The following is a 27,644-nucleotide window of genomic DNA, read 5'->3' as shown; positions in this document are numbered from 1 at the left end:
TTACATGTGGCCAGGTGTCACTTGTGGGACTGAGCTACTGCTATTTCCTTGATAGCCACCCTGTAGACCCAGATAGAACCTTGACCCTAAGGGTGCAGAAGAAGTCCATTTGTAAGTATGCTTATGGAAATATTCTTCTGCAGTATAGAAAAGAATAACTAAAAGACTGCTTTTGTATACCTTTTATTCGCCTATGTTAATTATTTATTCTATTTGGTGGGTTCTTTCCATTCTCATTCATAGAGTTGTGGTCATTTTGCTCCATCTCTAGAATATCTTTTATTTTATTTATTTATTTAGTTTTTCCAGAACCAGGGATTGAACTCAGGCCCTTGCGCTTGCCAGGGAAGCGCTTATTCCACTGAGCCATCTCCCCAGCCCCTTAGAATATCTTTTAGTAGTCTGTGTAGGCTTGGCTTTGTCATCATGAAATTCTTTAATTGTTCTTTGTCATGAAAGTGTTTCACTTCTCCATTATACCTGAAAGAGAGTTTTGCAGGGTATATCAATCTGGGTTGGAATTTGTTTTCCTGCAAGATTTGTAGTACTTTGCTCCATGCTCTTCTTGAGTTGATGGTTTGTGAAAAGAAATCTGCCATTATTCTGATGGTTTTCCTTTAAATGTGATCTGTTTCTTTTCTTTAGCAGCTTTCAATATATTGTTCTTGTGCTGGATTTCTGAGATCTTGACTATTATATGTCTCAGTGTATTTTTAATTGCGTTGAAGTTATTTGGAGTTCTGTATGCTTCAGTTACTTGAATGTCAGAATGTTTCCTCATTTTTGGAAAGTTTTCTGCTATTCTGCTCATATTCTTTTTATGTCATTTGTATTGACTCCTTTTTCATTGATACCTATTAGTCTTATGTTTTTTATCTTTGCTTCGTCTTGCAGATGTTGAATTATTTTTTTCCTGCATCCTAGTTGTTTTTAAGAGATCTTTTCTTAATTTTATACTAATTGCAACAGTGCCTGTAAGGTCTGAAAGTCTGTTTTCACTTTCATTCAAATGATTTTGCCAGTTTGTGATTGAGGTTTTAATTTCCTGTATATCTCTTTGAATCTGCTTCATGCATTCTATTTCTTTCCTATATTGCTCATTCAAGGATTCCATCATTTTTCTGTTCTCTTCTATTTTTTATCAGTGTCTTCTTTAGAAGCACTTAGTGCTTCTTTCATTATAGTTATCATTTCTTTTTTTACTTCAGAATTTATTTGTGATCTGCTTTCCTCTATACCTTTCTGCAGTTGTTTCTTTACTTCAGATGCTATTATTTCAGAGATTCCAGGTATGTGATTTCCAGTTTCTTCTGTGCTAGTGTCTCCTGCCTTTGCTCTGGGTGGGCTTGGGGCCTGAGAATGCATTTTGCTCCTTCTCTTTGTCATTTTGTATAGCACTGTCTTCTGACCTTTGTTGCTTTGCACCAGGTCCGGATCTACTAAGTTCAAACTTGTCCAGGTGGGTGTGGCTTGGGTCTGGCTGCTGTGCTCCACTTCTTCCTGCTGCAGCCTTTGGAGGTGAATGCTCTGTGCCACTCTGGCAAGATGTTCTGCTCCTGGATCAGCTGGGTGGGTCTTGCCTGTAGCCTCTCTGCAGGAAGTTCTGCTGCAAGGTTCCACACCAGGCCTATCTGATGGAGGAAGTTCTACTCACACACGGGCCTGAACTCAGGCTTGAATGAAGATCCAGTGAGCCCTGGGCTGTCTCACGCGCAAGCTGGGCCTGGGCTCTGGGTCGAATGAGGATACAGCAGGTCCCAAGCAGTCCCACTCACACGCCGGGCCTGGGTCGAATCAGAATCCGTTGGGCCTTGTGCGGTCTCACTCACATACAAGGCCTGAGGATGAGATCTTGAAAATGTTAGTACATTGTTTTCTAAGAATAAATTCTTTATGAATAGTCAAGTCTTTTGATCCTTCATGTGTTTTTATTCTCTTTTTGCCAGGTCTTCAATGAGATTTACCCAGTATGGACTTACTCTTACCTGGTGCTGCTGTTTCCTGTATTCCTCGCCACAGACTACCTCCGTTATAAACCTGTTGTTCTGCTGCAGGGATTCAGCCTTATTGTTACATGGTTCATGCTGCTTTATGCCCAGGGACTGCTGGCCATTCAGTTCCTGGAGTTCTTTTATGGCATCGCCACAGCCACTGAAATTGCCTATTACTCTTACATCTACAGTGTTGTAGACTTGGGCATGTACCAGAAGGTCACAAGCTACTGTCGAAGTGCCACCTTAGTGGGCTTCACAGTGGGCTCTGTCCTAGGACAAATTCTTGTCTCGGTGGCAGACTGGTCCCTGTTCAGCCTGAATGTTGTCTCTCTCACGTGTGTTTCTGTGGCTTTTGCTGTGGCCTGGTTTCTGCCTATGCCACAGAAGAGCCTCTTCTTTCACCACGTTCCTTCATCCTGCCAGGGAATGAATGGCATCAAGGTACAAAATGGTGGCATTGTTACTGACACCTCTGCTTCGAACCACCTTCCTGGGTGGGAGGACATGGAGTCAAAAATCCCTTTAAATCTAGAGGAGCCTCCCGTGGAGGAACCGGTAAGCTCAGTGTTACATTTTTTTATAATTACAGTTTTGGGGGGTGACTAGGAAACACTTTCGTGTTAGATCTTATTTTCATTTGGATTCAGGTTTTGGCTAATTAGTGCATTCATTTATTAATTCAAGATAAAATTGATGTGCGTTAGAGACAGCAAACTTCTTTTCCCCTAAAGTGCTTGAAAATCAGACTGGCACAGCATTAACCTTCATGTCAGCAGTGTCCTGGATTTCAGGAGCTACATCTCCCTGTTTCGGTCTCCACTGCGTAAAGTACAGAAAAAGCATTCAGTTTTGTTGGTAGTAGCCAAGTGTGATGATACACAACTGTAGTCCAAGCACTCAGGAAGCAGAGGCAGGAGGGTCCCCATGAGTTCAGAGCCACCCTGAACTATATACTAAGACCCTGTCTCAAAAAGAAAAAAAAAAAAATCACCAAATTGTCTGCTTAATGAGTACACAAAAATGTTTCATCTATACTTCTAGGATCTGAACTAAAATTAAAAGTATTTGAAGACAGAAACTTACTTCCTTTTTTTGTGCTAGAAATGATATATGTTACTTACCTTTCCGAAGTATAGTAGTAATAAATAATACAGAGGTAGAAAATCACAAGAGAAAAATTTAAGCTGATAATGGAATAACTTTTAAAAGTATGATTATAAAGCTACGTCTTGGAAAAGAGGAGTATGGCATCTAAAATAGTTCTTACATTTATTCTTTGTGGCTGGGAAGATGAAGTGCTTCCCTCGTCACTCACCTTTTTCTGTTATTTTTTTAATAGAAGTTTATTTGTTTTTCCATGGTACGTTATAGGCTCTGAGGAGTAGAGCTCATTCCAGATACAGTGAATTAGTTTGAGTTTTTCTGAAACATGTTTGGAAATAAGCCTCTTAACATTTTTTCTTGGCCTGTGGGCTCTGTCAGACATAATACCAAGCTCTATGAGTTTTGTGGGCCTGGTGAGGGGGAAGGCCCACTGTGAGCAGAGTCATGGTACTCTATGTGGAGTAAACCCAGTGGTTTTATCCTAGCCTTTAGTTTTCTCAGTGACAAACTATTCCCATTCTTTTTTCTTTTTTTTTAAATTAATTTATTTATTTGGTATGGGGGGGGCCTGCCAGATAACTCAGTTGTTTAAGCACCTGCTTATGCAAACACAGTCAGGTGCAGGATACTGTGGTTCGATCCCCAGCTCCACACGCCTTACCAGACTCGCCCTTAAGGCAGCCTGAGCCAGCCAAAAAAATCCTATTTGGTATAGAGTTTTGCTATGCAGCTCAGAGTCATAGTGATCCTCCTGCCTCAGCCTTCCCAGCACTGAGATTACAGGTGTGCGCCAACACATCCCATTTCGGGGCCGGCACAATGCGCCCGGGGTACTGGAGATTGAACTGGGGTCCTTGTGCTTGCCAGGCAGGCGCTTAGACCACTGAACTATCTCCCCAGCCCCCTACTCCCATTCTTTACCCTGGTTTACCAGTTGAAATTTAGGTTCTAATTGCTCCAAGGCATCTGTGTGACATTCATCATGACACTCACCTTTCACTACCAGAGCACCCATGATTAGAGCTTGAGTATCAGTGAAATGCTGAGTTTACCTTAGTTTGCAAGGTGACTTTGGAAGGTCAAAAGAGGGTTGTTGGGAGATAAAAGAAATATAATCGTTTGGTCTATGATAGAAAAGTGGGGGCTGGTGAGATGGCTCAGTGGTCTAAAGCACCTACTTAGAACAAGCTTAGCAAAGCACAGGGACAGCGGTTCAATCCCCCAGCACCACATGCCAGCCAGCCCCGCCCCCAGGTGGGCTGAGCTGGCCACACACACACACAAATAAATAAAATTAAAAAAAGGGGGGGGGGCAGGGAGATGGCTCAGTAGAATAAGCGCTTGCCTGGCAAGCACAAGGGTCTGAGTTCAATCCCAGGTTCTGCTGGAAAAAAACAAAAATATGATAGAAAAGTGGGAGGGTTGTTTCAAATGTGCTACAATGACTTTGTTTAAAATATATATATATATATATGGCTGAGGAGATGTCTCAGTAGAATAAGCGCTTCCCTGGCAAGCGCAAGGACCTGTGTTTAATCCCCGGTTCCACCAAAAAAAATTTTTTTTAAAAAGTATATATACATATATATAGATAGGTAGGTAGATAGATACATAGATATGACATTTTAAATATTAACATTAGCCACAGTTTTAAAGATTCTTACAGACCAGTGAGTTTCAAACTTTAATTTTTATGTAAAGTCATTACCACCTGCTAAATTAATTAATTAATTGGTACTGGGGATCGAACTCAGGACTTTGTGCTTTCCAGGCAGGTGCTTATGCTGCTGAGCTATCTCCCTAGTCCTACGTCAGTTTTATCACTCAATCATGTGTTATGACTTGTAGTGTAAAAAACTGTCTCCTAGACAAATTTGAAATTTATCATTTATAGATATACAAAAATGGCAGGATTTTTTACATACTGAAGAATTGTAAAATATTAGAAATTATAAAGTGTTAGAAAATTAAAGAACAATCTGAGGGCTGGCAAGATAGCCCAGCACCCACTTAGGCAAGCTCAGGGACGCCAGCCCCGCCCCGAGGGTGGGCTGAACCGGCCACACACACACACACACACACACACAAGAAGAACAATCTTAGCATCTTAAAAGGTATTAGTTGACATCAAACCTCACCCAGGTAAGGACTGGGATCAGAGATTAGCAAGTTACACGGAACTGCTCAGGAAATAGTTCTGAACATTTTAAGAGCGTATATAAGGTCCACTTCTCACTATACTTTGCTCTGTAACATCTTTCACTGACAACTTCGTCAGAACCATCCAGTTGGCTGTGGTGCAGGCAGAAGTAGGTTTCAGGTCAGTTCCTGATGTCCTGAGCCCAGCTGCTGCCCACCTAGGAGCTGGATGGTACCGCTTGGTGCCTGCATTCACAGGCCCTAAAAAACTGTTGCTTCTCTATGGCAAGCTCAAAGAATAGTCAGAATATGGATACTGGGGATCAAAGCCACTTTAAATTGACATGACCCTTAATTAAACCATAAATATAGTTGTGGTGATTATTGAAAAATAGATAGATGCCTAGTTTTATCTGCATTTTATGGAAAGGGAAAATGAAGTAGGTGGAGTCAGAGTGGTGATCCTGTCCACAAGTTACCTTAGAGTATTTTAGGTGCTTTCCAGAGAAAACCTCTTCCTTTGCATCAGAGGCTCCTGATTGCAGGAAGAAGAGCAATCAGCAATTTTCTTTCACAATTGGAACTAAACTTGTGCTTGGCTTATGTCTAGACCTGACATATTTTGACTTCTTCATCCATTAAAAATGATTCAGGGTACTGGGGTGAAGCTCAGTACTATAGCATTTGCGTAGCATGTGTGACGCTTTAAGTTTGATCCTCAGCACCACAGACAAAGATTCAAATTAAACTCTAGTGTGGGGGCTGGCATGCCATTCATACTTCATGTGCTCTTAATGTGGCCGTGTTTTTATTTGTAGACTGAACGTGTTTTGGTAATCATCCTTCGTGTGTATGCATGTTTGAGGTCTATAAAACTATGAGATCAGCACAATTAGTGCTTCTCAGGAATTTAATAATGTCATTTCTAGCAGCAAAATATAATAGATTTTAGAGAAAAAGAAGTTCAAATTCCAGTTCTAAAACTTCTTGGGCAAATTATTTAATTCTGTGGAGTTAGTTTTCTTATTCTATATTGTTTCGAGTATTAAATGAAATAATATAAAGCTTTCAAATGAGTATGCATAATAAATTCTTAATACACGGTAATAGGTGTTATTAATATTATTAGAAATGAATCATTGAGAATAACTTTGTACCTTTACTGTAGGTTGTCATTTATAAGGTTGTAAAGATTGAGTAATCTTGCTCCCCCCTCAGGGGCTGATTATAATTTGCTAGTGAGTTTATGTTTTATTTATATGAAGTAAGTAGTTTATACAAGGTAAAAGAAAACTGGGCCTGTACACCAATTGTTCTTTGCACAATTAACAGAATGGGGTTTCTGCTCTATTCCCTTTTCTGTGTAGGAACCCAAGCCAGACCACCTCCGTGTGTTGAAGGTGCTGTGGAACGACTTCCTTATATGCTACTCCTCGCGTCCCCTGCTCTGCTGGTCTGTGTGGTGGGCCCTCTCCACCTGTGGCTATTTCCAAGTCATCAACTACACACAGGGCCTGTGGGAGACTGTGATGCCTTCTCCCCATGCTGCTATCTACAATGGTGGAGTGGAGGCCGTTTCAACCTTACTCGGTAAGTGAAGCAGGATGGTTGTGGGTAGTCCTGGTAGTTATGCCAACCAGGTGTAAGTCTTCCCTCCCAAACATGAAATAGCTCCCAAGATTAATTTATTTCTTTTAAATTCTGATTTTATAGTTTAGGAAAGCTTTAAAGTACTTAAATGGTGGAGGAAATTGATTGGGAAATCTGAATTATTTTAAATTTTGGAAAAACCCAACATAATTTTCAAAAACATTTTTTTTTGCTCATCCAAGTTTCTCTTGTCTATGTGTTTACTGCATAATTTTATCACTCAATATGAAATTCTAAGTAGCAATATATTATAGTGTTTAACAGTAGTAACTAATATCTGTTAATGTTAAGATGTGGTAGACTATTGTGAGACAGGTACACTCATTATTGACATTTTTTAATAAAAAAAAAAAAAAAAAAACAATTTGGGCAAGTAGCTTAGTAGTTTGCCTAAGATCAGGTAGATGGAAAGTAGTGAAGTCAAGATTTGAACTTCAGCAGGGTGGCTCTAGAGACTGTGACATCACACCTTATTGTCCCTTTCTGATCCGTGGCCCTGCCTCAAAGGTTATTGGAAGGTTTTATGTGATATCTATACTCTCGCACCCAGAAATCACCCTTTTATCTCCCATTTTATCAAAGGGCAGAAGGGCTGGCCATATAGCTCATCGGACTGCTTTAGCAGAGCCCAGTGGCCAGGGTTTGATCCCAGCATGCTGTGCTGGCCCCACCCCCAGGGCATGCTGAGACAGAGATTGAGACTGGCATGATGCTTGGAAGGCTGAAAACAGGCGGATCAGTACAAGTCCAATCTGTGTAATATGACCCTGTACTAAAATAGGTTTGAAAAAAAGAAAAAGGCAGAAAAGCCATAGCTTGCTCTCAGGTGGGAAGGCCAGGTGCCTCACCCTGCCGTGTTGCCCAGCTAGAAGCAGCTGTTCTTTTTCACTCCTGTCCGTATATCAGTCCTGAAGCCTTCCTTCGGCAGTACATCTGGGTCTCTGTCCTCCTTTTTCATTTCATTGCCACCTGCCATGGTTCTGTCACCATCTCAGTGGCTCCATGTTATTCTATCAAATACAAAATTTTCTCCCTGTTTCAAGGTCCACCATAATCTTGAGCTATCCATTTTATAAGTTTAAAGATTTAAAATTTTAACAGTGATTTTTAATTTACTGAAATAGTATCTATGTAGTAAAATCACTCCTTGTTTTATAGGTGCAATTGCTGTATTTGCGATTGGTTACGTAAAAATCTCTTGGTCCACTTGGGGAGAGATGATGTTGTCCCTGTGTTCTCTCCTGATTGCTGCTGCTGTGTATATCATGGACACCGTGGGTAACATTTGGGCGTGCTATGCGTCCTATGTCGTCTTCAGAATCATCTACATGTTACTCATCACAATAGCAACGTATGTATTTTGACTCAACAAAGCATTGAGGAAAGATGTGACAGTACACATTCATTAATTTCTTTATAAACCAAGAAATTAAAATATCTAAGTTGGGCTGGGGAGATAGCTCAGTAGAATAAGTGCTTGCCTGGCAAACGCAGGGTCTTGAGTTCAATCCCTGGTACCACGGGCGGGGGGTGGGCGGAGGGAGGAATCTAAATAAAAGAGACAAATGGCAATAGACATTTTATTGTATATGCGTTATCTGTTTTTCCCTTCAGAAAGCATTTAGACAAAATTGGCATATGCTCTTATTTGTCCATTACTATTGCTTTCAGATGTTTGAATGAAATTTATGTTTAGCAACAGTTTTTCACCCCTGGTTAGGAAGAAAATTAGCAGTACAAAGAAGGAACTGGGCTACACATTTAAAGTAAAAAGATTGTTAACTATCCAACAGTTTGCTCTGGTGTATTCACTCTTTCACTTTTTGAAAAAGATTTCAGATTGCTGCAAACCTCAGTATGGAGCGCTATGCGCTGGTGTTCGGTGTAAATACCTTCATTGCCCTGGCTCTACAGACGGTGCTCACTCTGATTGTGGTGGACGCCAGTGGCCTCGGCTTGGAAATCACCATTCAAGTACGTTCTCGCCCTTGACCCTGAAGATAGCCTCATGTGGTCAGGGTAACAGAAGTGGGGCGTGATTCATAAGTTCACAGCTGGATGTGGTGCCACCCCTGTAATCCCAGCTGCTCATGAGGCCAGGCAGGCGGGTCACAAGTGCAAGGCCCAGGTCCCTACCCATGCTAGGCAAGTGCTCTGCCACTGAGTGATAGCCCAGTCGTCCTTGATCTATGCCTGGAATACTATAGTTCATGTTGGAGATGCTCTGTTTCATCTCATCTTCTACCTTTTCTACCTAAAGCACCCCTCACCTGAATACCAACAGAATGACTTGCTGTTGACAAATAGCATCGTGATTCTTAACACATGACCTGCTGTAGAGATGGTGGCTTTAAGCAGTGGAAGAATAGGGTTTTGTAACCTGTTCAGACATTAACTGCCATAACAGGTTTCCTAAGGAAGTGTATGCGAGTTTGAAAGAACTTGGCTCAGACATGGCAGGGCACATTCTTAGTTGAAGCTTTGAACCAGTTTATAAGTATTATAAATATGTTAGTTCATAAATATTTAAAAAGTTATTTTAAGAAATAGTACACAATGAAGATGTTGATAAACTATATAGTTACATCTTGACAAATTTGTCTTGGGGAAGGTTCTTATTTTTAAAGAAATAAACCTACCATGGACTACAGTTGGCCTCTACTGCCCTCTTCTGGGAAAGACTAGAAGTTCTGATCTTCAGAAGCTGGCCCATTGTACCCACCAATCAGTTTAAGGGTGTAGACTGACTCATAACAACAGCAACAACAATTAAAAAAATTGTCCACAGCATTCACATTGTGCTCATCCACATTTACATGCAGGATCTCACTGACTTCTCCCAGCAACCTTGTGAGGTAGGAATTACTATGCAGTCTGTGTTGTAAATAAAGTAGTCAGGGCTAAGAAACTACGTATCACAGCAAGATCACAGAGCTCGTAAGGAATGAAGCTGCACTGCATTTCAGTGCTACCCCATCGGGCTGCCGCTTTAGGCCTTCAGTGGTTGTACGTAGTGTGTGCATGGAATGGGTTTTTGCCTTTCTTTCTTTCTTTCTTTCTTTCTTTCTTTCTTTCTTTCTTTCTTTCTTTTCTTTTTTTTTAAATATGAGATTGAATCTTCCTATTCTTCTTGCCCAAGATAGTCTTTTTCTTTTCTTTTCCTTTTTTTTCTTTTCTTTTCTTTTCTTTTCTTTTCTTTTCTTTCTTTCTTTCTTTCTTTCTTTCTTTCTTTTTTCTTTTTTTTTGGTGGTGGTAGCAGGGATCAAACTTGGGACCTTCAGGCAAGCACTTATTCCACTGAGCTATCTCTCTAGTCCCCTGGATAGTCTTAAACTCCTGGGTTCAAGCAGTTCTCCTGCCTCAGCTTTTAGAATTGGTAGAATGGTGGGCATCAAGCACTTGCCTGGCAAGTGCAAGGGCCTGAGTTCAATCCCTGGTTCTGTAAAAAAAAAAAAAAGAAGAAGAAGAAAGAAAAAAAGAGAGTAATCAAAAGAAATAGTGGATGTTTCAGGGCTGGGGAGATGGTTCAGTAGAATAAGCGCTACCCTGGCAAGCGCAAGGGCCTGAGTTCGATCCCCGGTTCTGCCAAAATAAATAAAATAAAGTAAAATAAATAAATAAAGAATGGTGGGCATGGTCCACCACACCTGGTGCCATGTTTTTTTAAGTTCATCTGAGAAACTGAGTATATCTTTAATTACATAGAGTATGTTCACATACATCGTCTCTAATTAACTATTCTGTCAATTACTGCCTTCTGCCTCTTAGTTCCTGATCTACGCCAGTTATTTTGCAATCATCGCTGTGGTTTTCCTGATTGGTGGTGCAGTCAGTGTTGCGAAGAAATGCAGAAAGCAGGAAGATCCAGAGTCAAGTCCTCAAGTAACCACTTCATAAGATACTGCTGAAGAGCTGCTTCTTACAGCAAAAACTCTGCACAGCAACTGCCTGGATGTATTTAATATTTTTAAGGTTCAAACAAATATTTATGAATGTGCATTTCATGGCTTCAAAGCAGCTATTTGACTAATCCCTTGTATTCCTGGGGTATCAAGATACTGTTGACACAAGCGAGAAGTGAAGTTTATTTCATGGATTATTTGAGAGTTAATTCAACGATAACTTCTTTCTGATTGAGCAGTGAAGCTGATTTTGAAAACCAAGTAATCAAGAGCAATCAAGCAGCACATAGTGTTGTATACTTGATCAGTGAGCATGTTGGATGTTTTGTAGGTCATACACATCTATGTCCACTTACCCACACTCTGGGCCTGGTGGGACTAGGGCTTCAAAGAGGCCCCGGGACATTATAAGTAACGATAGACATATGTTCTACCAGCACGTGTGTCTATCAACCTTCATTCTGATTTCTGTGTTACTCTTGTGCATTTGTGTTTCTACAGATGAATGTTGTTCCTATGACTGGCAATATTTGCTCTGGTTTAATGTCTAAGGAGTATGTGTCATTTCTAATTTTAAGTTATTTTTAGAAAATTCATTGTATGGGAACCAGTGTTCCTGGTTCCCATGCTTTACATTATGTATTATGTAAACTTTCTTTAGAAATACATTTTTGCTTTATTCATATGCTTCCCAGAGAAGCTCATTTAGTAAGAAAGGAAGGCAAGTTTTAAAGCCTTCTTATCCAAATGAAGAGACCTAATCAGAAAACTTAGGTTTACTTGTCTATAATACTTCAGTGTGAAGGACTGTTAATGCCGTGATGAAAAATCATACATGGGCTAAAGATACAACCAGCCCATTTTGTATTTCCCTTCCCTTTTATTTCCACAATGAAATGAAAATATCTTTTTCTTTAAAATAACTTCATTCCCATTTATAGCTTTTATATGATTTTGATTTTCTTATTCATGATAAAGATGTCGTTAGGAGTTGGATAATTCCAAAGCCTTTTTCATGAACTGAGCCTCTTTCTAATTATTTCAGTGGGGTCTTTGATTCCTGCATTTTTGTACCTTAAATCTGCCTTTGTTTCTAAAGGTGGATCATCTTGAATATTTGTTTAAATAAAATGTTGCTAGCAATTCCATTTCCAAGTTAACTTGAAAAGCATATTGTTCTATATGCATTTAATTCTGCAGTCTACTAAGGGACTGCTAATATTTGTGAGACATGAAAAGTATTTCCAAGCCAACTTTTTTGCCTTATTTGGAAAAGCATGTAGGTAGGTCTTTTAACTGGGGTGTTAACTTTTTTAGAATGACACAGCTTCATAGTGGTAATAATAGTGTCAGTTGAAGACTTGACATATTCATTGGTTTAAGCAAGGATCCTAGAAGCAAAATAGGTACGAAAAGAATAGGTCATTCCCATTCACCTTATTACCTTACTTAATAGTTACAGGAAAGGAAAAGAACACTAGCCAAGGAAGGGAAAGCAAAGTATGTCATAAATTAGCATGCTCCAATTTAATATTGTCTCTTTTTTGCTGTTCTCTTTTTGCTCTGTAAGAAGTTATCCACAATGAGTAGAAAAGCTCTGTTTGAGAGATTTTAATTTTTTTTTTTATGAAATGAACTATGGTATAATCAAACTGTTCATATTACCAAAGGAGTGTTTCCCTAGAATTTAACCCATATTTTGTGACATCCCGCCAGAACCTGTATGTATTTAAGACAAGATTATATTCCCATCTTGGTGAATGGCCATAGAACGGAGAGTACAGTGTGCTAGTTGTACTGTATAGTTTTACAAAGAAATGAAATAATTTGTTGTACTTTTCAATTCTGTATAGATTATAAAATTATTTTTATGAAATAAATATTTTACAGTATATTTTCCCTTTTAATCAAAATTATTTTACATGTATCTTGTATTTCAGTAGACTCTTTACATTACATATTTAAATATTTTCATACTTTCATAATTTTTCCTCAAAATTCATATTAAGCCTTCCCCTCACATAGCTTTTATTTAACTTGTAGTCACTGTATTAGTTTTCCATTGCTTCTGATCTTCCATGCAGCTCCTCCTCTTCACTTCTGTTGTTCTGCTCTTTTTTCCTCATACCACATTGCCCTCATGATGTTTCCTGTCTTCCATCTTGGCACCTCTCATACTCCCTTTAGAAACTGAAAAGGCCACCACTCCCTTTAATGTTAACTGAACTTTTTAAAATAAATTGCTAAATTCATAGATACTGAAAGAAGATTAAAGCAAGGGCAAAAGTACTACCGTGATTTGGAACTCCTCACCCTCTTCGTTCTGTGCCCAAATGTTCTTGTACTTAGAGAAGTCTCTTGCTATCAGCTAAGAATCATTTGACATTGTGTCCCAGAAACCAAATCAGTCTTTTTGTCATATTATTAGTGCTTTTATTTTAGTATTTGATTTTTACTAATAGTGTTTTTAAATATCCCATTATAAAACCTACTTAAGGCATTTGGTTATCACCAAAGACCTGGAAATTTTTCAGTTAAAAACTAAATTTCAAAAGTTTTCTATCCCTTCAGTTGTATCTCCTGTATCTTAACTATCTTTCAGATTATAAACCTCCGAGCAGGGACCGTGTCTTATATTTGTCACTTGTTGCAAAAAACGTTCTTGTGCTCTATGAGAATATAAATGGTGTTTGATGGACTTAGCCAACCTGCCAATGCAATTGCTAAATGCCCATCATTTTTTAAAAGTATATCATCATGAAACATTAAAATGTCTATTGATGATCTCCAGTGCCCTTGTATCGTGTTTGATCAAAAGAGCTGGCATCCATTTGTTTTATTTATAGCGTCTCTCCCATACTTAATCTCTTACTTACTTTTGTTTGTACTTTGGGAAGGTCATTTGTGAATGTTTTTTGATTGTTTTTTTTTTTTTTTTTTTTTTTCGGAACTGGGGATTGAATTCAGGCCCTTGCACTTGCCAGGGAAGCATTTATTCCACTGAGCCATCTCCATGGCCCTTTTGTTTTTTGATTCTTGAAAGAGATCTTACTCTGATTCCTCTACTTTTCTTTGTACTGCTATCCAAACAGATTTCAAATTATGAAGTTTGCTCTGAAAAGCTATGATATGTTAGGAAAGCCAATCCACTGAGTTTCAGTTTCCTCCTGTAAAGGAGGTACCTCACAGGATTGTTGTGGAAAAAACCAGAGAACATATCTGAAAGCACCTCATTACAGGCACTGAGAAAAAGTTGAGAAATTAATTCCATACCCCTTGCTCTCCATTTATTTTCAATCAAAATGAAAATCATGGGGCTAGGGAGATGGCTCAGTGGAATAAGTACTTGCCTGGCATGCACACAGGCCTGAGTTCTAATCCCCGGTTCTGAAAAAAAAAAAAAAAAAAATGAAAATCATCAAAGCCTGAAACTGGCCCCCTTATTTTTAACTCACTTCAGAGCATGTCTGGGCTTAGATAAAAATTATGCAAAACTGTTGAAAAATAACAATCCATAGATGCTGGAATCACAGAACAGCTCAACCCAGAAACTTAAAAATTGCACACCTAGGACAACAGGACTAATTGTGGTGAAGTTAGACTAAGCAGCGCCCTTCCTCTGGGTCCTTGTTCTGAGGGCAGCAAAGATTGATCCTGACAGAACATGGCAAGTACTAGGGATGGGTACCAGCTGTGGTCTATTAAAATTAAAAAGTTGCTGCTTGTCAGTTGCAGTTCGGAATGACTGACGTGCAGATGTCCAAGTCCAGAGAGTTATGAAGAACTTGATGAGAGGTGCAGGAGAATGAGAGGGAAGCAGTGACTGCTGTTGCTGTTGTCAGGATCTTGATGTCTGGAAAGAGGGCGGCAGTATTTCTTCTGTTTTGTGCCCCTCCCCTTCAGGTTTTTCCTTGTTCACGGAGGGACTCATCCTTTGTCTTTTGTGCTCTGTTCTCTTGAGGGTCACATTTGTCTCGTCTCCATCCCGGCCATCAGTTTACGTAGTTAGTTTACTCAATTTAGGCAGGCCATCTTACCCTAATTCTATCCATCTTTTCCTCTGTCTCCTGGTCTCAGAACCAATGGTAGAGCATAAAAACAGAAAAGACAAATCATGTACACACAGTTTCTCAAGAGCAGCAGTGGGAGCTAGAAGACAATATAATGAGCTCTTGAATTTATAGTGAGAAGATAGCCTCGACCCAGGAGAAACTTTTAGGTAAAGCTGAATAAAAATGATTCATTTTGTGATTTGCATCAAAATACCCTTCACAAAGAGTGCATAAATCAGGCAATGGGAGCTCCTTAAGTGTGACGTGCCATGTGGCTTTGTGAAGGCTTCCACAGTGTCATGGTCTATACATGGCCAGGCAGCTGGGGTGGCCACCACAAATTACTGTAAAGAAACTTGAGATAAAGTTACCTTAAATAAGAGTAAAAAGGGGGCTTTAGACAACATTGGCAGAGTTCCCAGCCATGTCCTGAAAAACTGGAAGAGTAAGGTAAATTTGCTAAAAATAATAAAAAAGGAGCAAAGGACAAATGGATTGGAAAGGCTAACCAAAAACTGAAAGATGACTTTTGTGGAGAAACTAAAAGTTTTAGCTAAATGCGAGGGGGTGGGGTGGGGGGGAAGGCCCAGTGTGGTCAATAGAATTTATTGAGTCTTAGTGGTTCCTCTATCATCCCCACTATCCAGAAAAATATTTTTATAACTAGTCTTTAAATACTTTTAAGAACACATTTCTAAAAGATAAGGATCATAATAGGGCATGGTGGCATCTATAATTGCAGCACTCAGGAGGCTGGAGCAAGAGGATTGACATGAATTTGAGGCCAGCCTGAACTACATAATAAGACCCTGTCTCAGGAGAGAAAAAAAAAAAAAAAATCAGGATGGCTGTCTGGGCCTCTGTCCAGGTGAGAGGTAGGAGGACTGAGTGGCTCATGTGTTGGGTCCCTGGGCCATTCCCTACTCCTGGCGACACTCCATCCATAGCAGGTCCCCAGCATGGGCTCTATGCAGCCCACAGGCCCTACCCTGGAGAAGCCCAGTAATATCTAAGAGCAACAGTGGGAGTCTTGAAATGTGCTACAGCGTGCATGATGGGAGTTGGCTTGTGACAGCCTACCTTGTAAGCTCTCTGTGGGAAGGATTGAAAAGCACAGGAATTTGGTCTTCAAGTATAGGAATTTGGTGTTACTCATTGGAGTCACTGAAAAATGAAGGGCTGCCATACTCAGAGAATTGGAAAAGGAACTCCCTCACAACTTTGGTACTTTCACTCAAATAACACAGTTGTGCTTCCAGAAGCTACTGGGTCCCATGGGACACTCCAGTGTCTGGATTTCAGTGACAGTGCCTTAGGAATTGTCTTAAATTGATGCATCTTAAGACCATAAGGTTTAAGGAATTAGATCAGACACACAAGCTTAAATACCACATAGTGCATCCATTTTCCTACAAATGACTTAAGTCTATCCTTTACGACAGAGTAGTACTCTAAGGTATTTATTTATTTATCTATTTATTTATTTTGCAGTACTGGGGTCCAAGGTATGTAAAGACCACCCATTCTTTATTCATCTGTTTATGGACATATGGACTGCTTTTAAGAATTGGTTATTATGAATTATGCCGTTATAAATGTGAGAATGCACATATATCTGTATCTTTAACTCTTTCAGGAAGGTTATCTAGAGGGGGACTAAGTGGATCAAATCTAGTTTCAGATTTTGAAGACTCTTTATACTGATTACCAAAGTGGTTGCACTATTTTATATCCCCACAAATCGTGTAGAAGGGGTCCTTTTTCCTAAAAATGCAAAAAGGACCAATATGTTGAGAGAAATAAGACACACAAGCTTACATATCACTTTGTTTCCCTTACATGAGAAACTCGGAGTGAAAATAAAGAACAAGTAAAAGGCAGTTAATATAAAGTAGAGAAATAGATGGTTCTCAGAGGGGCAGGAGATCAAGAGATGGAAGGGAGAAGAAGGGGGAATAATCAATGAAAAGGGAGAATTGGGATGTGTTACCTACGTGTACCAGCTGCACACAAGGAATGTAAATATTATGGACTATAAGTATGTGCCAAGAAAGGAAGGGGCCTAAGTGATGAGTGGAAAGGAGAGGTAGGGAAGGGAGAGGAGATGAAAGGGGGATTAAGATGTGTGATGAACAGGTGTTCATAACTTCCCACATGTACCAATTTCCCACAAGGAATGTTAACATCATATACTACATACATGTACTAATAAACTAAAACAGTAATCTAATCACTTTTCAAAATCACATGGCTCCTCTTATATGAGAAACCCAAAATATAAATAAAGAGTAAAATAAAAGATAGTTAATGAAAATAGGAGATAAATATTTTGCAAAGAGAGGCAGACCAAGATAGGGAGGGAAACAGAAAGAAAGGGAGAGAAATGGAACTAAGGAATTAAAACGTATTCACACGTGCCAACTCTCCATGATGAGTGCAGTCTTTATGTGCTGCAAACTTATTAATACAAATAAAAATTGGAAAGGAAAAAAAGAAAATTTTTTTGCCCAGAAATTGGTCATCTTTGATTAGCTAATAACCAACTGCAATTCCTACCTCAGCACCTCACTGTGGATGGCAGTGGCTAGAGTATATGCTACCATTTCTGCCAACTGCCCAGTCTCTGTGAGTTCTCTTGCAAGTTGCCACCTGATTTTTCATCAACCTTGAGAACTACAGCATTTACCCGAAAGGCCTGCTGTTACCTGTAAAAGGAGTACAGTGGCTGTGGTGCCCCCATCGAGTGTCTGAGGTTAAGCCGCTCTCCTCATCTGGGCTGCTGTCTTCCTCCCAGTCAACGTGAAGGACACAAGGGCAGAAAGCAACTACATGCTGCCTCTGCCAGAGGAGCATGTGGAGTCTATCACACTTGGGCAGCTTTCTCAAAGACTTGAATCTTCTATCTCTAATCTCACGGCCCTGCAGTAGCTGGCATCTGCTGCCCCGCATCCTGGAGCACTGGCACCAGAACAGGAAGTCCATTTTTTTCATCCTCTAAGCCAAGCTATGTTAGGGCTGCAGCAAGGAAGGACAACTGTTGGCCTTGTGGCTTATGGCTCCTCTACCTCGTGCCTGCAGACTTTTGACCTGCTCCACTGACAAACACTCAGGAGCCTCAGGAGGGCTGCCACCTTGATTGCAGCTGCCTGGTATGTTTCACACCGTATGGAGCAGGGCTAGAAGAGTCCAGGCAGGTTAGGACAGGCCCTTCTCCCCTGTCCTGTCCTGCCAGGCACACAACTTGCTGGTAAGGTCATAATTGTCATAGTCATGTGCTAAATATGCCTTAATATTTCAAATTACTCCATGCTCCTAAAGAAAACTCAGTGTTGGCTCTCCCTAGCACAACTGTTAATATTCTGTTAAGGGCTGGAAAGCATGGGGTATGGAGTTACATGGCACTAACTTGTGATTTAGTGGAGCTTTAAATCTAAGAATTCATCAATGCATGATTTGTACCTTATTCCTTCCCGAAGAAGGGATTTCGCCTCCAGATTTTAAGATGAAAAATAACTGGAGTATCTGGTCAGAAAGGAATGGAACAGTTCTTTAGAAAATGTAAATTAAGCCTTGTTTAAGAGTTACCCATAATGTGTGTATACTGGTCTAGTGAAATTTCAATTTTGAAAGAAAAATGTGACAATTTAAACAAAACACTCAAGGTATGAAAGAATCCAATGTTCACTGACAGGAGAATAAATGCAACACACATTTCGCTATGTCATAATAATGGGATGGTGACAAAATAAACATAATTTCATGCAACATAATTCATAAATTTTAGGAATTAATTACACTCAAGTAGAGACAAAAGTGTTGACCTATCTCTATGTTGTGTCAAGCCATTTTTTAAAACATAAAGCTTGAAGGAAGAAAATTGAACAATATTAATTAAAAATAAGGAATATAAGTTAAAAAAACTTGTTTACAGAAATATGATAGTGAAAATGTATGATACAGCTACATTATTGGTAAGATAGGAAAATTGGATAGGTAAATCATGAACACTGGTAATACTTTTGATAGGTGTTCTGTTAATCCATATAGTTTATGTACATATAGTTTATATGTATCAAGTATGATATTTTAAAAAAGTAAAGCATTGTGAACATTCTACAAATTTTAATTGGGATTTTTGATTTCTCTGCCTTCTGTGTCCATAATTCAGTCCAATTATGCCTGACACTGAAGTAAATATTTCCTGCTGATTGAGAGCAATCTAAAAGTTGCCTCTCCTTTCTGAAAGCTTTTAATTTACCCCTAATGGCTGATTAATACCCAAATACAATCCTGTATTAGTGCATCAGTTCTGTGTAATACATGACCAAACACAGTGATATTAAGACATTGGGTCTTTTCATATCTTTTTAGAGTTGACAAATAATTTTGTGGTAGTTACACATTAAAGAACATACTATTTAATGAGGTATGATTAAGGGTACTTTCATTCTTTGGAATAATGACCAAAACTATCCTATCCAATGGATTATCTATATTATACTCCAATAATGTTGAAATATAAATTTTATTTTTTCTAACTAAAAAAATACATACAGAAAAAGGAAGTTATGCCTTTTTCTGACGACTAAGAATGGATTTGTTTTTAAATTAAAACAATAAGACATTCTAAAAGTGGAAAAAATCAGCTGTGGGTTTGAAATTGCTTCAAGAATGCTAGTTAGACCCCCAAAGGCAAGCGGGATCCCAATGCAACAACTTGCATAGAAAGTCTACTGGGACTCCACCCATGCTATACAGATGGCAGTCTGGTGTCTCTTCAAAAGAGAAAACCACCACTGCAAGGTGGAGGTAATTTCAGAATTGGTTTACCCAGGGTTTGTCAGTAATACAGCTGTCCTAAGATGTTGTGTCGGTTATGATCCCAGGAACACATTTCCTCCCTGAACCCCACATACTCTTTTAAATGTCTATTATTAAGTGCCAAAAAGAGAAAAGATAGTTGCACATACAGCATGTAAAAAAAGAAATGCGAAGGTGGGCAGGGTAGGATAAAGTTAAAGGACAGGAGCTTGGGTTTGGTATCCCCGGGACTGGGGGCTCTGATCCGTGCTCTCAGTCCGGAGCTCTCTGCCCTGTGGTGAAGCAGAGCAAACAGCAAAACTGTGGGCTCCTTGTCAGAGTGGCTGTTCTGGGCGGCTCCTATTCTGGGAGCGACTGAATGATCATGTGTTTGTATATTAGAGCAGAAAAGGCTTTATGAAGCGCTAGCAGTTTTATAAAAACTCATCTAGTACTATATTTTATGGGCTATTAGATTGCTACTATTTCTGATTAATATTAACTAAATTATGGCTAGCTAGCTCAGAAAAGTTTAAAATACTAATGGTTATATCTTCTTTGCAAATTATATTTTATCACTTTTAATAAAGAGGTTTGGGTTTTGGATATAGTTATTATCTACAGTAAAGGGTGCTTGTTTTGTTCATTCTTCCCATTTAATAACATTTCTTTCCTCTTCTATTTCTTTCCTATTTAAAAAATGCTTCAATCCTTTTTCAAATTGATCATTCTTCACATTACCTATTTAAAAGGACCCTGGCCAAGAATAACTTCATTACTTCACAATTTAGTGTTCAGAAATTTACAATTCTTGGTGCTTCCCTTTTCATAGTACCTTAATTTATTTTTTCTCAGGATTTAAGCATACAGAAAACTCTCAATTCAATGTAGTTATTGTTGTTATATTTGAAAAACAACTTTTAAATTTAGATTTCAAGGAAAACATAAGCCTAAATTAAATGTATTCCTAATTTAACTCAATTAACTTCACCTGTCTGCTGCCAACTAGAAGGAAGAATAGTTGATGGAAGAAAGAACAGAAGGAAATGTTAGTTTATTGCAGTTAAAACATTTTATTTTGGGAAATTTTACAAAAACACACTTTTACACACATTGTTTAGGACCTTCTGTATCTCCCAGGGATATAGAAGGAATATGCATAGCTGAGAAGCCCAGAGACTTTATTAGCGACATGATAAATTCTGTTCCACTTAACTCAGGCCTTTTCCCCTACTGCTCTATTTCTCCTTCTCCTTTTCCCTTTGAAAAGAGCTGTCAGTTCTAGTGTTTCTCTCCTCGCACTTTGTTTAGAACTCCACACACCAGAAAATCTACTGTCAAAACAGTGATTCCTGATCCTCATTACATGTGACGTGGGGGGAGCATCTGACATAGCCAAATATCCCTTCTAGAAGCTTATCATTCCCTTGGCTCCTGAGACCCAGCTCTGAGTTCTCCCTTTATATTTCTCCTGTTTACACCTGTATCTCCTTGACAGGGGCTTCTCATCTTTCCTAACACCTAAATGTTGAACACACTGGGCTCAGCTCTCCGCTCATTTTTTGTTTTTTCTCATCTATGTACCTTTATGCCTCATCATGTCCTGTAGCTTTGTGAGCCATTTATATATTGATCACTCCCAGGTAGGGGTGTGTGTGTGTGTGTGTGTGTGTGTGTGTGTGTGTGTGTATGTGTCTCCTCTGACTACCTAGTTTTATCTTTACATAATTGTGTGGTTAAACATAATCCCAAAATCAAGCTCCTAATTCCTAACCACCATCCACCCCTCTTCTCCTGGATCTCAGCAATGGCCATTTCATTCTTCTACGTGTGAAAACTGAAAGACTTAAGTCATCCTTCAGTGTTCTCTCCTTTTGCCCCCACTCTAAGAATAAGTCCTATGATCATTTCTCTCCAAATCTCATCCCATCTTTCTTATTGCATCAGCCTGTGTATTGTGTAATTCTTTGTGAAGTCATCCGTTTATACTTGTTGCCAAGAAGCTGTTTGGCCTAGAACCAGGAAATGGGGTAGATTCTGAAAGAGAACCGATTGGCTCTGCTCTGCATTTCCTCTACTCTCTCAAAAAAAGGAAGAGAGAAGTGGCAAACTTTATAATATATCTCTCTTTTTATTTATTGATTCACTGTGGCTTTATGCCAGATAAAAATGGGCCAAACAACAGCTATGAACTTCACATGCTTAGCCTATAGGATATCTACTTATTTTATTAATAGTGCTCAATCACACTTTTTATTAATAGTGCTAATAAAATTGCTTATATTTGCTTTAAAGTTATCATAAAAGCAAAATTTATACTAATTTTTACTTTTAAAATTAATTTAATTATACAACATAACTCAATATTCTTGAATCTATGGAGTAGGCAAGTAGGAAACAACTTTGTACTCGAGTTGGAAACTAACTCTGTGGCCTTTTAAGACCTCAAATAGATAATTTTTACATTAAGATATGTTTAACTATCAGTGCTTAGATTTTGTCAATGTTGTTGAAAATTGTAGTAAATATGAAGTATCCACTTTTTTTTAAGTATCCACTTTTACAATGAACAAATACCCCAGTGATAACTCATATGAAAACAAAACATATGTCTAGCAAGTCATTACTATCTAGGATAGTTCCCAAATTGTCCCTCTCACAAAACAGCAATGTACTTATAAAGATCTCAAAATATATCATTAAATACAGCTAATGATTCACAAGACTATAGATATAGCCTGTAATTAGTAGATACAAAATCTAATAGGATTTATTCAGACACCTCACACATCTAATGTCTTTCTGAATAAAAGAAATATTATCAATGTCTAAAATTAAAGTGAGGTTTCATAGGTAACCTGAAATGTTATCAAAAATGTTTAAAATTTTGCATTAGAACTTTAAATAGGGACTGAGGAGATGGCTCAGTAGAATAAGCATTTGCCTGGCAAGTGCAAGGGCCTGAGTTCAACTCCCGGTTCTGCCCCCCTCCCCCCAAAAAGAAAGAACTTTAAATAATTTTAAACCTTTAAAACTTACAAATAAGTAAAAATAATATTTAAGCATAGTTACATATTTGCAGTTAGCCTGCACTATGTTGCTTATTTATGTCTGGGTGTGTGTGTGTGTTTTCCAGTACTGAGGATCCAACCCAATGTCAGGCAAGCATTCTACTTAACTGAGCTATACTTCAACTCTTGCTTCTGTCTTTTAAATTAATCATAAATTATAAACACAATACTTGTAGGCTTACCATGCCCTTTATTAAATAAGTCAAATCACTAACTAGTAATCTTCTCCAAAACAAAACACCAGGCCCACATGGTTTCACTGAATTGGGCCAAGTGTTTAAGGAGGAAATGATATTAACTCCCTACAGTAGCGTCTGGAAAATAGAGGTAGAGGGAACCCGTCCTAACTCTGCGATGCCAGCGTTATCCTAATGTTCAAAACAAATTTCACAAGAAAATAACAATCTATAGACCAAGAAAAATCTATAAACCCCTCATAAACAGATTTGTCAATAATATAGCATGTAAATTGTTTGTTGCTTTCTCAAAGACTGAATTCTGCTTCACTTTGTTTCTTTTTCATGACGATGTGTTCTTCTCAAGCCAATTGAAATTTAAGAGTTAGGCACAGGACTTTCTTCAGTTATGAGTTAAGTCATGTATTATGTGACCCAGAATGTCACAGCAGGGAATTCCTCTAACCTTCTGTCCTATCAGGCCTGAGAAAACACGCAAAAGGCTGAACATTCTACTACACATATGAAAATAATTAAGACTATAAACACTTTCTTTTTTAGCTGAGATCATTTGTTTTAGGGAGCTTATTGCTGAATACAAATTAGAAGTGGGTCTCTCCTCCTGCTAAAGGTCAAAGGCAAATTCAAGCCCTCCATCCCTTAGGATGACTCATTTATAAGGATAAATCACAAAAAAGAGTATCTTGGGATACTTATAATTAGGTATGGGTTATAACTCTATTCATATATGAGATACACGTATGATTTACATATAATTTTATCACCTTCTGGCATACCATATTTTAGCATATTTATTAATTATTGCCATACTTCTAAATTCTTAGCACTCAACTTATTTAACCTTCCTACTTGGTCACTTAAGTTGAATATTGGCCTCTTTGATTCAAATCATTTTTTAAAAATCATATTTAGAACAGGGTCTACAGGGTCTCACTACACAGATCAGACTTGGAGTGATCCTCCTGTTTTCAGCCTCCAAAGCACTGGGGTTACAGGTGCATGCCACCACGCCCAATCTCAATCACTGGCTCAGCGCCCCTTGGGGGCAGGGCTGGTATGGCAGGTGGGGGATTAGGAACTCCCAGCCCCTATGTCTGCCTAAGCAGGTGCTTTAATCCGCTGAGCTATCTGGCCAGCCCTTTGACTCAAATCATTCAAAACACATTCATAGAGTTGCTCAACTTTACATCTCTTTTCTTCATATTGTGAACTTATTTCTACATATTTTATAATAAACAATAACAAAATAGGAATATTTCTTGGCTCTTACTCTGGAATATGCACATTTAAAATTTGTCATTATAACTAATATCAAGTACTAGAGAGGGAACACACTATTTGCACATAATAGTGTAATTTATATTTATGTCCACACAATAGTATAATGTATATTTATGTACACGCACATATATATAGTAAATTATTTGCTCTGCCTATTATTGAAATAGCCATTTTTTGATAATTAGCCTTGATAGACTTTAGAAATCATGAATATAAGTGAAAAATCTTGAACAGTAAACAACTTCCTTTTCTTTATGTAATTGGTTCCTCCTAAATGATCTTGCTCTTACATTTCCTTAATTTTCTCTTTTTTTTGACCAGTCACTATCAGCCCAAGAACACTCATGTCAGAGGGGCAAGAGAAGATGATAATGGTAGATGTATGGAGAGGGAATGGGTACCTTGACCTACAGGTTGTATCATTAGCAACCTTCATCATTTTTTTGTCGTCTACATGCAAATCCTGTGATTTCATGATACTTGTAATTATCCTTATTTACCAAAGTTCTGAATTTTCTCACATTTTAGAAATTTATTCCTTTCTTCTCTTTGATTATTTAAACACTAATTCCTTATGTAATCTCTACTATCCTGTTAAAATATTAGGATTATGAAGTTAATCACATTTATGATTGTCTTACAATAAAATTAGTTTATTTTTAAAAGTAACCTATTTAAAAACTATCAGTCATGTAAACTCAGTAAAGTCATTAAATGCTCACATTTCTGTACTGATATGTACATGGAAATTTCTAAAACTTAGTCTTGCTTTTAAGGAACTCATGGTTTAGTAGAAATGCATGATATGCTTAACTTTTCCAAGGAAAATATTAATTTTGATGATCATTTTGTAGGCTGGGAGGTAGCTTGGTGGTCTAAGCACCTGTCTGGCAAGTGCAAGAACCCATGCTCCAACTCCAGCGCTGCATGCTGTGCTGTCCCTGCCCTGGGCACGAGAACTGCCACTGAAACCAGGTGTCGTTTCCCCTGCCTGTAATCCCAGTGCTACGGAGGCTAAGACAAGATCACTATAAGTCTGAGCTACATAGTGCTACCCTGTACCAAATAAATAAAAGATTTAGAAGACGTGCAACACTCTGAAGAGGCTACCGTGGGTAGTGAAGCTTTTCTTTGTGTGTGTGTGTGTGTGTGTGTGTGTGTGTGTGTGTCTGTGTGTGTGTGTGTGTTATCAAAGATCCAACTCATGACCTTGCACTTGCCAGGGGGGTGATTATGCTGCTGAGCTATGTCCCCTACCCTAGATTTCATTTTATACCACACCCATCTTGCATGTTTCAAGGCAGAAATTCTGAATTACCCAAACAACCAAGAATAAATTGATTGGTGCCTCCACACCTTCGCATATGCTATAATCTCTGTATCTAATGCTCCCACGCTTCTTGCATAATTCCTTTTATTCTTCAAAGGTCAATTCTACGGTGTACACTTGGTTATCCCCTTTCATTAATCCCTGTGTGTTTAAAAGCCAAATCTCTGTTTTGTATCAAGGGTAGCAATCTTCCCTGTATCAGTCTCTCAGCCCCTACATGTCAAAGGTAGGAATTACTTCCAAGTGAGCTCAATAGACAAAAATCAAAAGAAATTATTGAAAACCAAATAGTTTTTGCCTTTTTAAAGAGTTGAAAGTGAAATCTTTTTAATATCTTTGGTTTATTTTTTGTGGTTTGTAAATGACTGTATAACATTGTAATTTAGTATTTGTCTCTATTTGCCTTTATTCTAGGTTGTCTCTGCGTGTGTGTGTGTGTGTGTGTGTGTGTGTGTGTGTATGTGTGTGTGTGTGTGTAACTGGGGCTTGAATTCAGGCCCTTGAGCTTGCCAGGGAAGCGCTTATTCTACTGAGCCATCTCCCTGGTCCCTGTCTGCTTTTGATTCTTTTTGACATTTCTTCCTACACGTCATTATGTCAAACTTCTAGTTTTCTGTTTGTTTGTCTGTTTTCTATTTTGTTTTGTTTTTCTGGTATCAGTGCATTTACTTTTAGTAACACCCTTCTTTCTATCACTTCCTTCAGATGACCACATTGTTATTTCTGGGCTAAGAATATAGAGATCTAAGTTTATGAGAATAATGTAAGCAGAGGATCTGTGGAGGTCTTACAAGCTGGTCAAGTTTAGTGCACAAAGGGCACAGTAGTTTTGGATTATTGCTTTTGGTCTATTTCACTTTCTTGTTTACAACTAGGTGTTTGAGAGATGTAGCACTCTACCATTTTAGTGCAATCTTTTTTTTTTTTTTTTTTTTGATACAGCAATCCTCCTGTCTCAGTCTCCCGAGCACTGGGATGACAGGTGTGTGCTACCATGTCAAGTTTTGGGGCCAGCGCGCCATGCGATACCAAGGATCAAACTTTGGACCTTGCCAGGCAGGCACTTAAACTGCCAAGTTGTCGCCCCAGCCCTGAGATCTTTTCCTGAATTTAATGCTACTCATTTTACCTTTAATGCTTGGTTACATAAAACAAAAAAATGGATCTTAATGCCTAACATGTTCTTTGAAATTGATAAATTAACATATATTTACAAATTAAAATACTGATATGAGTAATAGTTTCCTTGTAAAATACTCATAATTTAAACTATTTTAATTCTAGATTAGCAAAATTTTAGAACATTTTATTCTTTTAAAAATTTATATAATATCAATTTTTAAATCAATTTATACATAAAAGAGCTAAACACATGGTTTAGCTCAATCTTCACAACCTTAAAGGTAAATATTTTCTATGTTATAGAGGAGAAACTAGATTTAGAAATGAAAATATGATTTTACGGAAAGTTCAGGAGCTATATATTAATCAGATTAGGGAAGCTCACTTTCCTATATTTACAGCTCTCTAGTTATGGCTTGTCTACTATTTAATTACTTTTTGTAACGTCTTTTTTGAAACATAATTCATGTAAGATACAAATAGCCTTCTAGTTGTCATATACCTCTGCCTCAGCCTGAGGTAATTACTAATCTACTCTGTGTCCCTGTGTTGCTGCCACAGTGAAATGTACCATTTCTAGTCTTTTTTACTTTATTTCATATGACATATTTGCTTGCAGGTTCATTGTGCTGTGCCATCTATCAATATTGTAAAATATTTATACCTCTGAGGTATGGTCAGAGGAGAAAAACACAAAAATTTTGAAAACTACGGTCTAATTCTAGCTTTAGTAGTAATTCTACATTCACTGAAGATTTGAGAAAATATCCTTTAACAATATTTTTCTCTCCTTCAGGTGTCATGGCCTAAGATTGGATGCAGAAACGGTCATTACAATTAAAACTCCACACCTGAGCCGGGACATACACTCAGCATTTAATTCATTTTAACTGTCACTTTTTTTGAGTTTACTCTAAAATTTAGATCATTTCAAAATGCATTGATAGGTTGCTTATCCTTGTAAAAGAGCCAGCGAGCGCCAGGGTGTCACCTGACACCTCA

At 38.3% G+C, this 27,644-nt stretch overlaps 1 protein-coding gene across 4 annotated transcripts in view; it reads left to right on the top strand.

The window, feature by feature from the left end:
- Slc19a2 (solute carrier family 19 member 2) overlaps nucleotides 1–27,542 on the top strand; it is a 37,824-nt gene extending 10,282 nt beyond the window's left edge. Inside the window, exons 2-6 of one of the 4 annotated variants that reach the window (XM_023708646.1) lie at nucleotides 1,947–2,549; nucleotides 6,605–6,827; nucleotides 8,046–8,238; nucleotides 8,720–8,861; nucleotides 27,439–27,542. In XM_023708646.1, coding sequence (XP_023564414.1) covers nucleotides 1,947–2,549; nucleotides 6,605–6,827; nucleotides 8,046–8,238; nucleotides 8,720–8,861; nucleotides 27,439–27,483 — 1,206 coding nt within the window. In that variant the 3' untranslated portion in view covers nucleotides 27,484–27,542. Of the gene's footprint in view, nucleotides 1–1,946; nucleotides 2,550–6,604; nucleotides 6,828–8,045; nucleotides 8,239–8,719; nucleotides 8,862–10,655; nucleotides 12,684–27,438 lie in introns of those variants that run through there. The other 3 variants (XM_004648506.2, XM_023708647.1, XM_023708648.1) reach the window with 3 other exon arrangements.
- The last annotated feature ends 102 nt before the right edge of the window (nucleotides 27,543–27,644 follow it).

This window comes from Octodon degus, unplaced genomic scaffold, assembly GCF_000260255.1.
Source record: "Octodon degus isolate 3935 unplaced genomic scaffold, OctDeg1.0 scaffold00423, whole genome shotgun sequence".
NCBI classification, from domain to species: domain Eukaryota; kingdom Metazoa; phylum Chordata; class Mammalia; order Rodentia; family Octodontidae; genus Octodon; species Octodon degus.
Note: the sequence above shows the minus strand (reverse complement) of the source record. Positions and strands in the feature narration are given on the sequence as shown.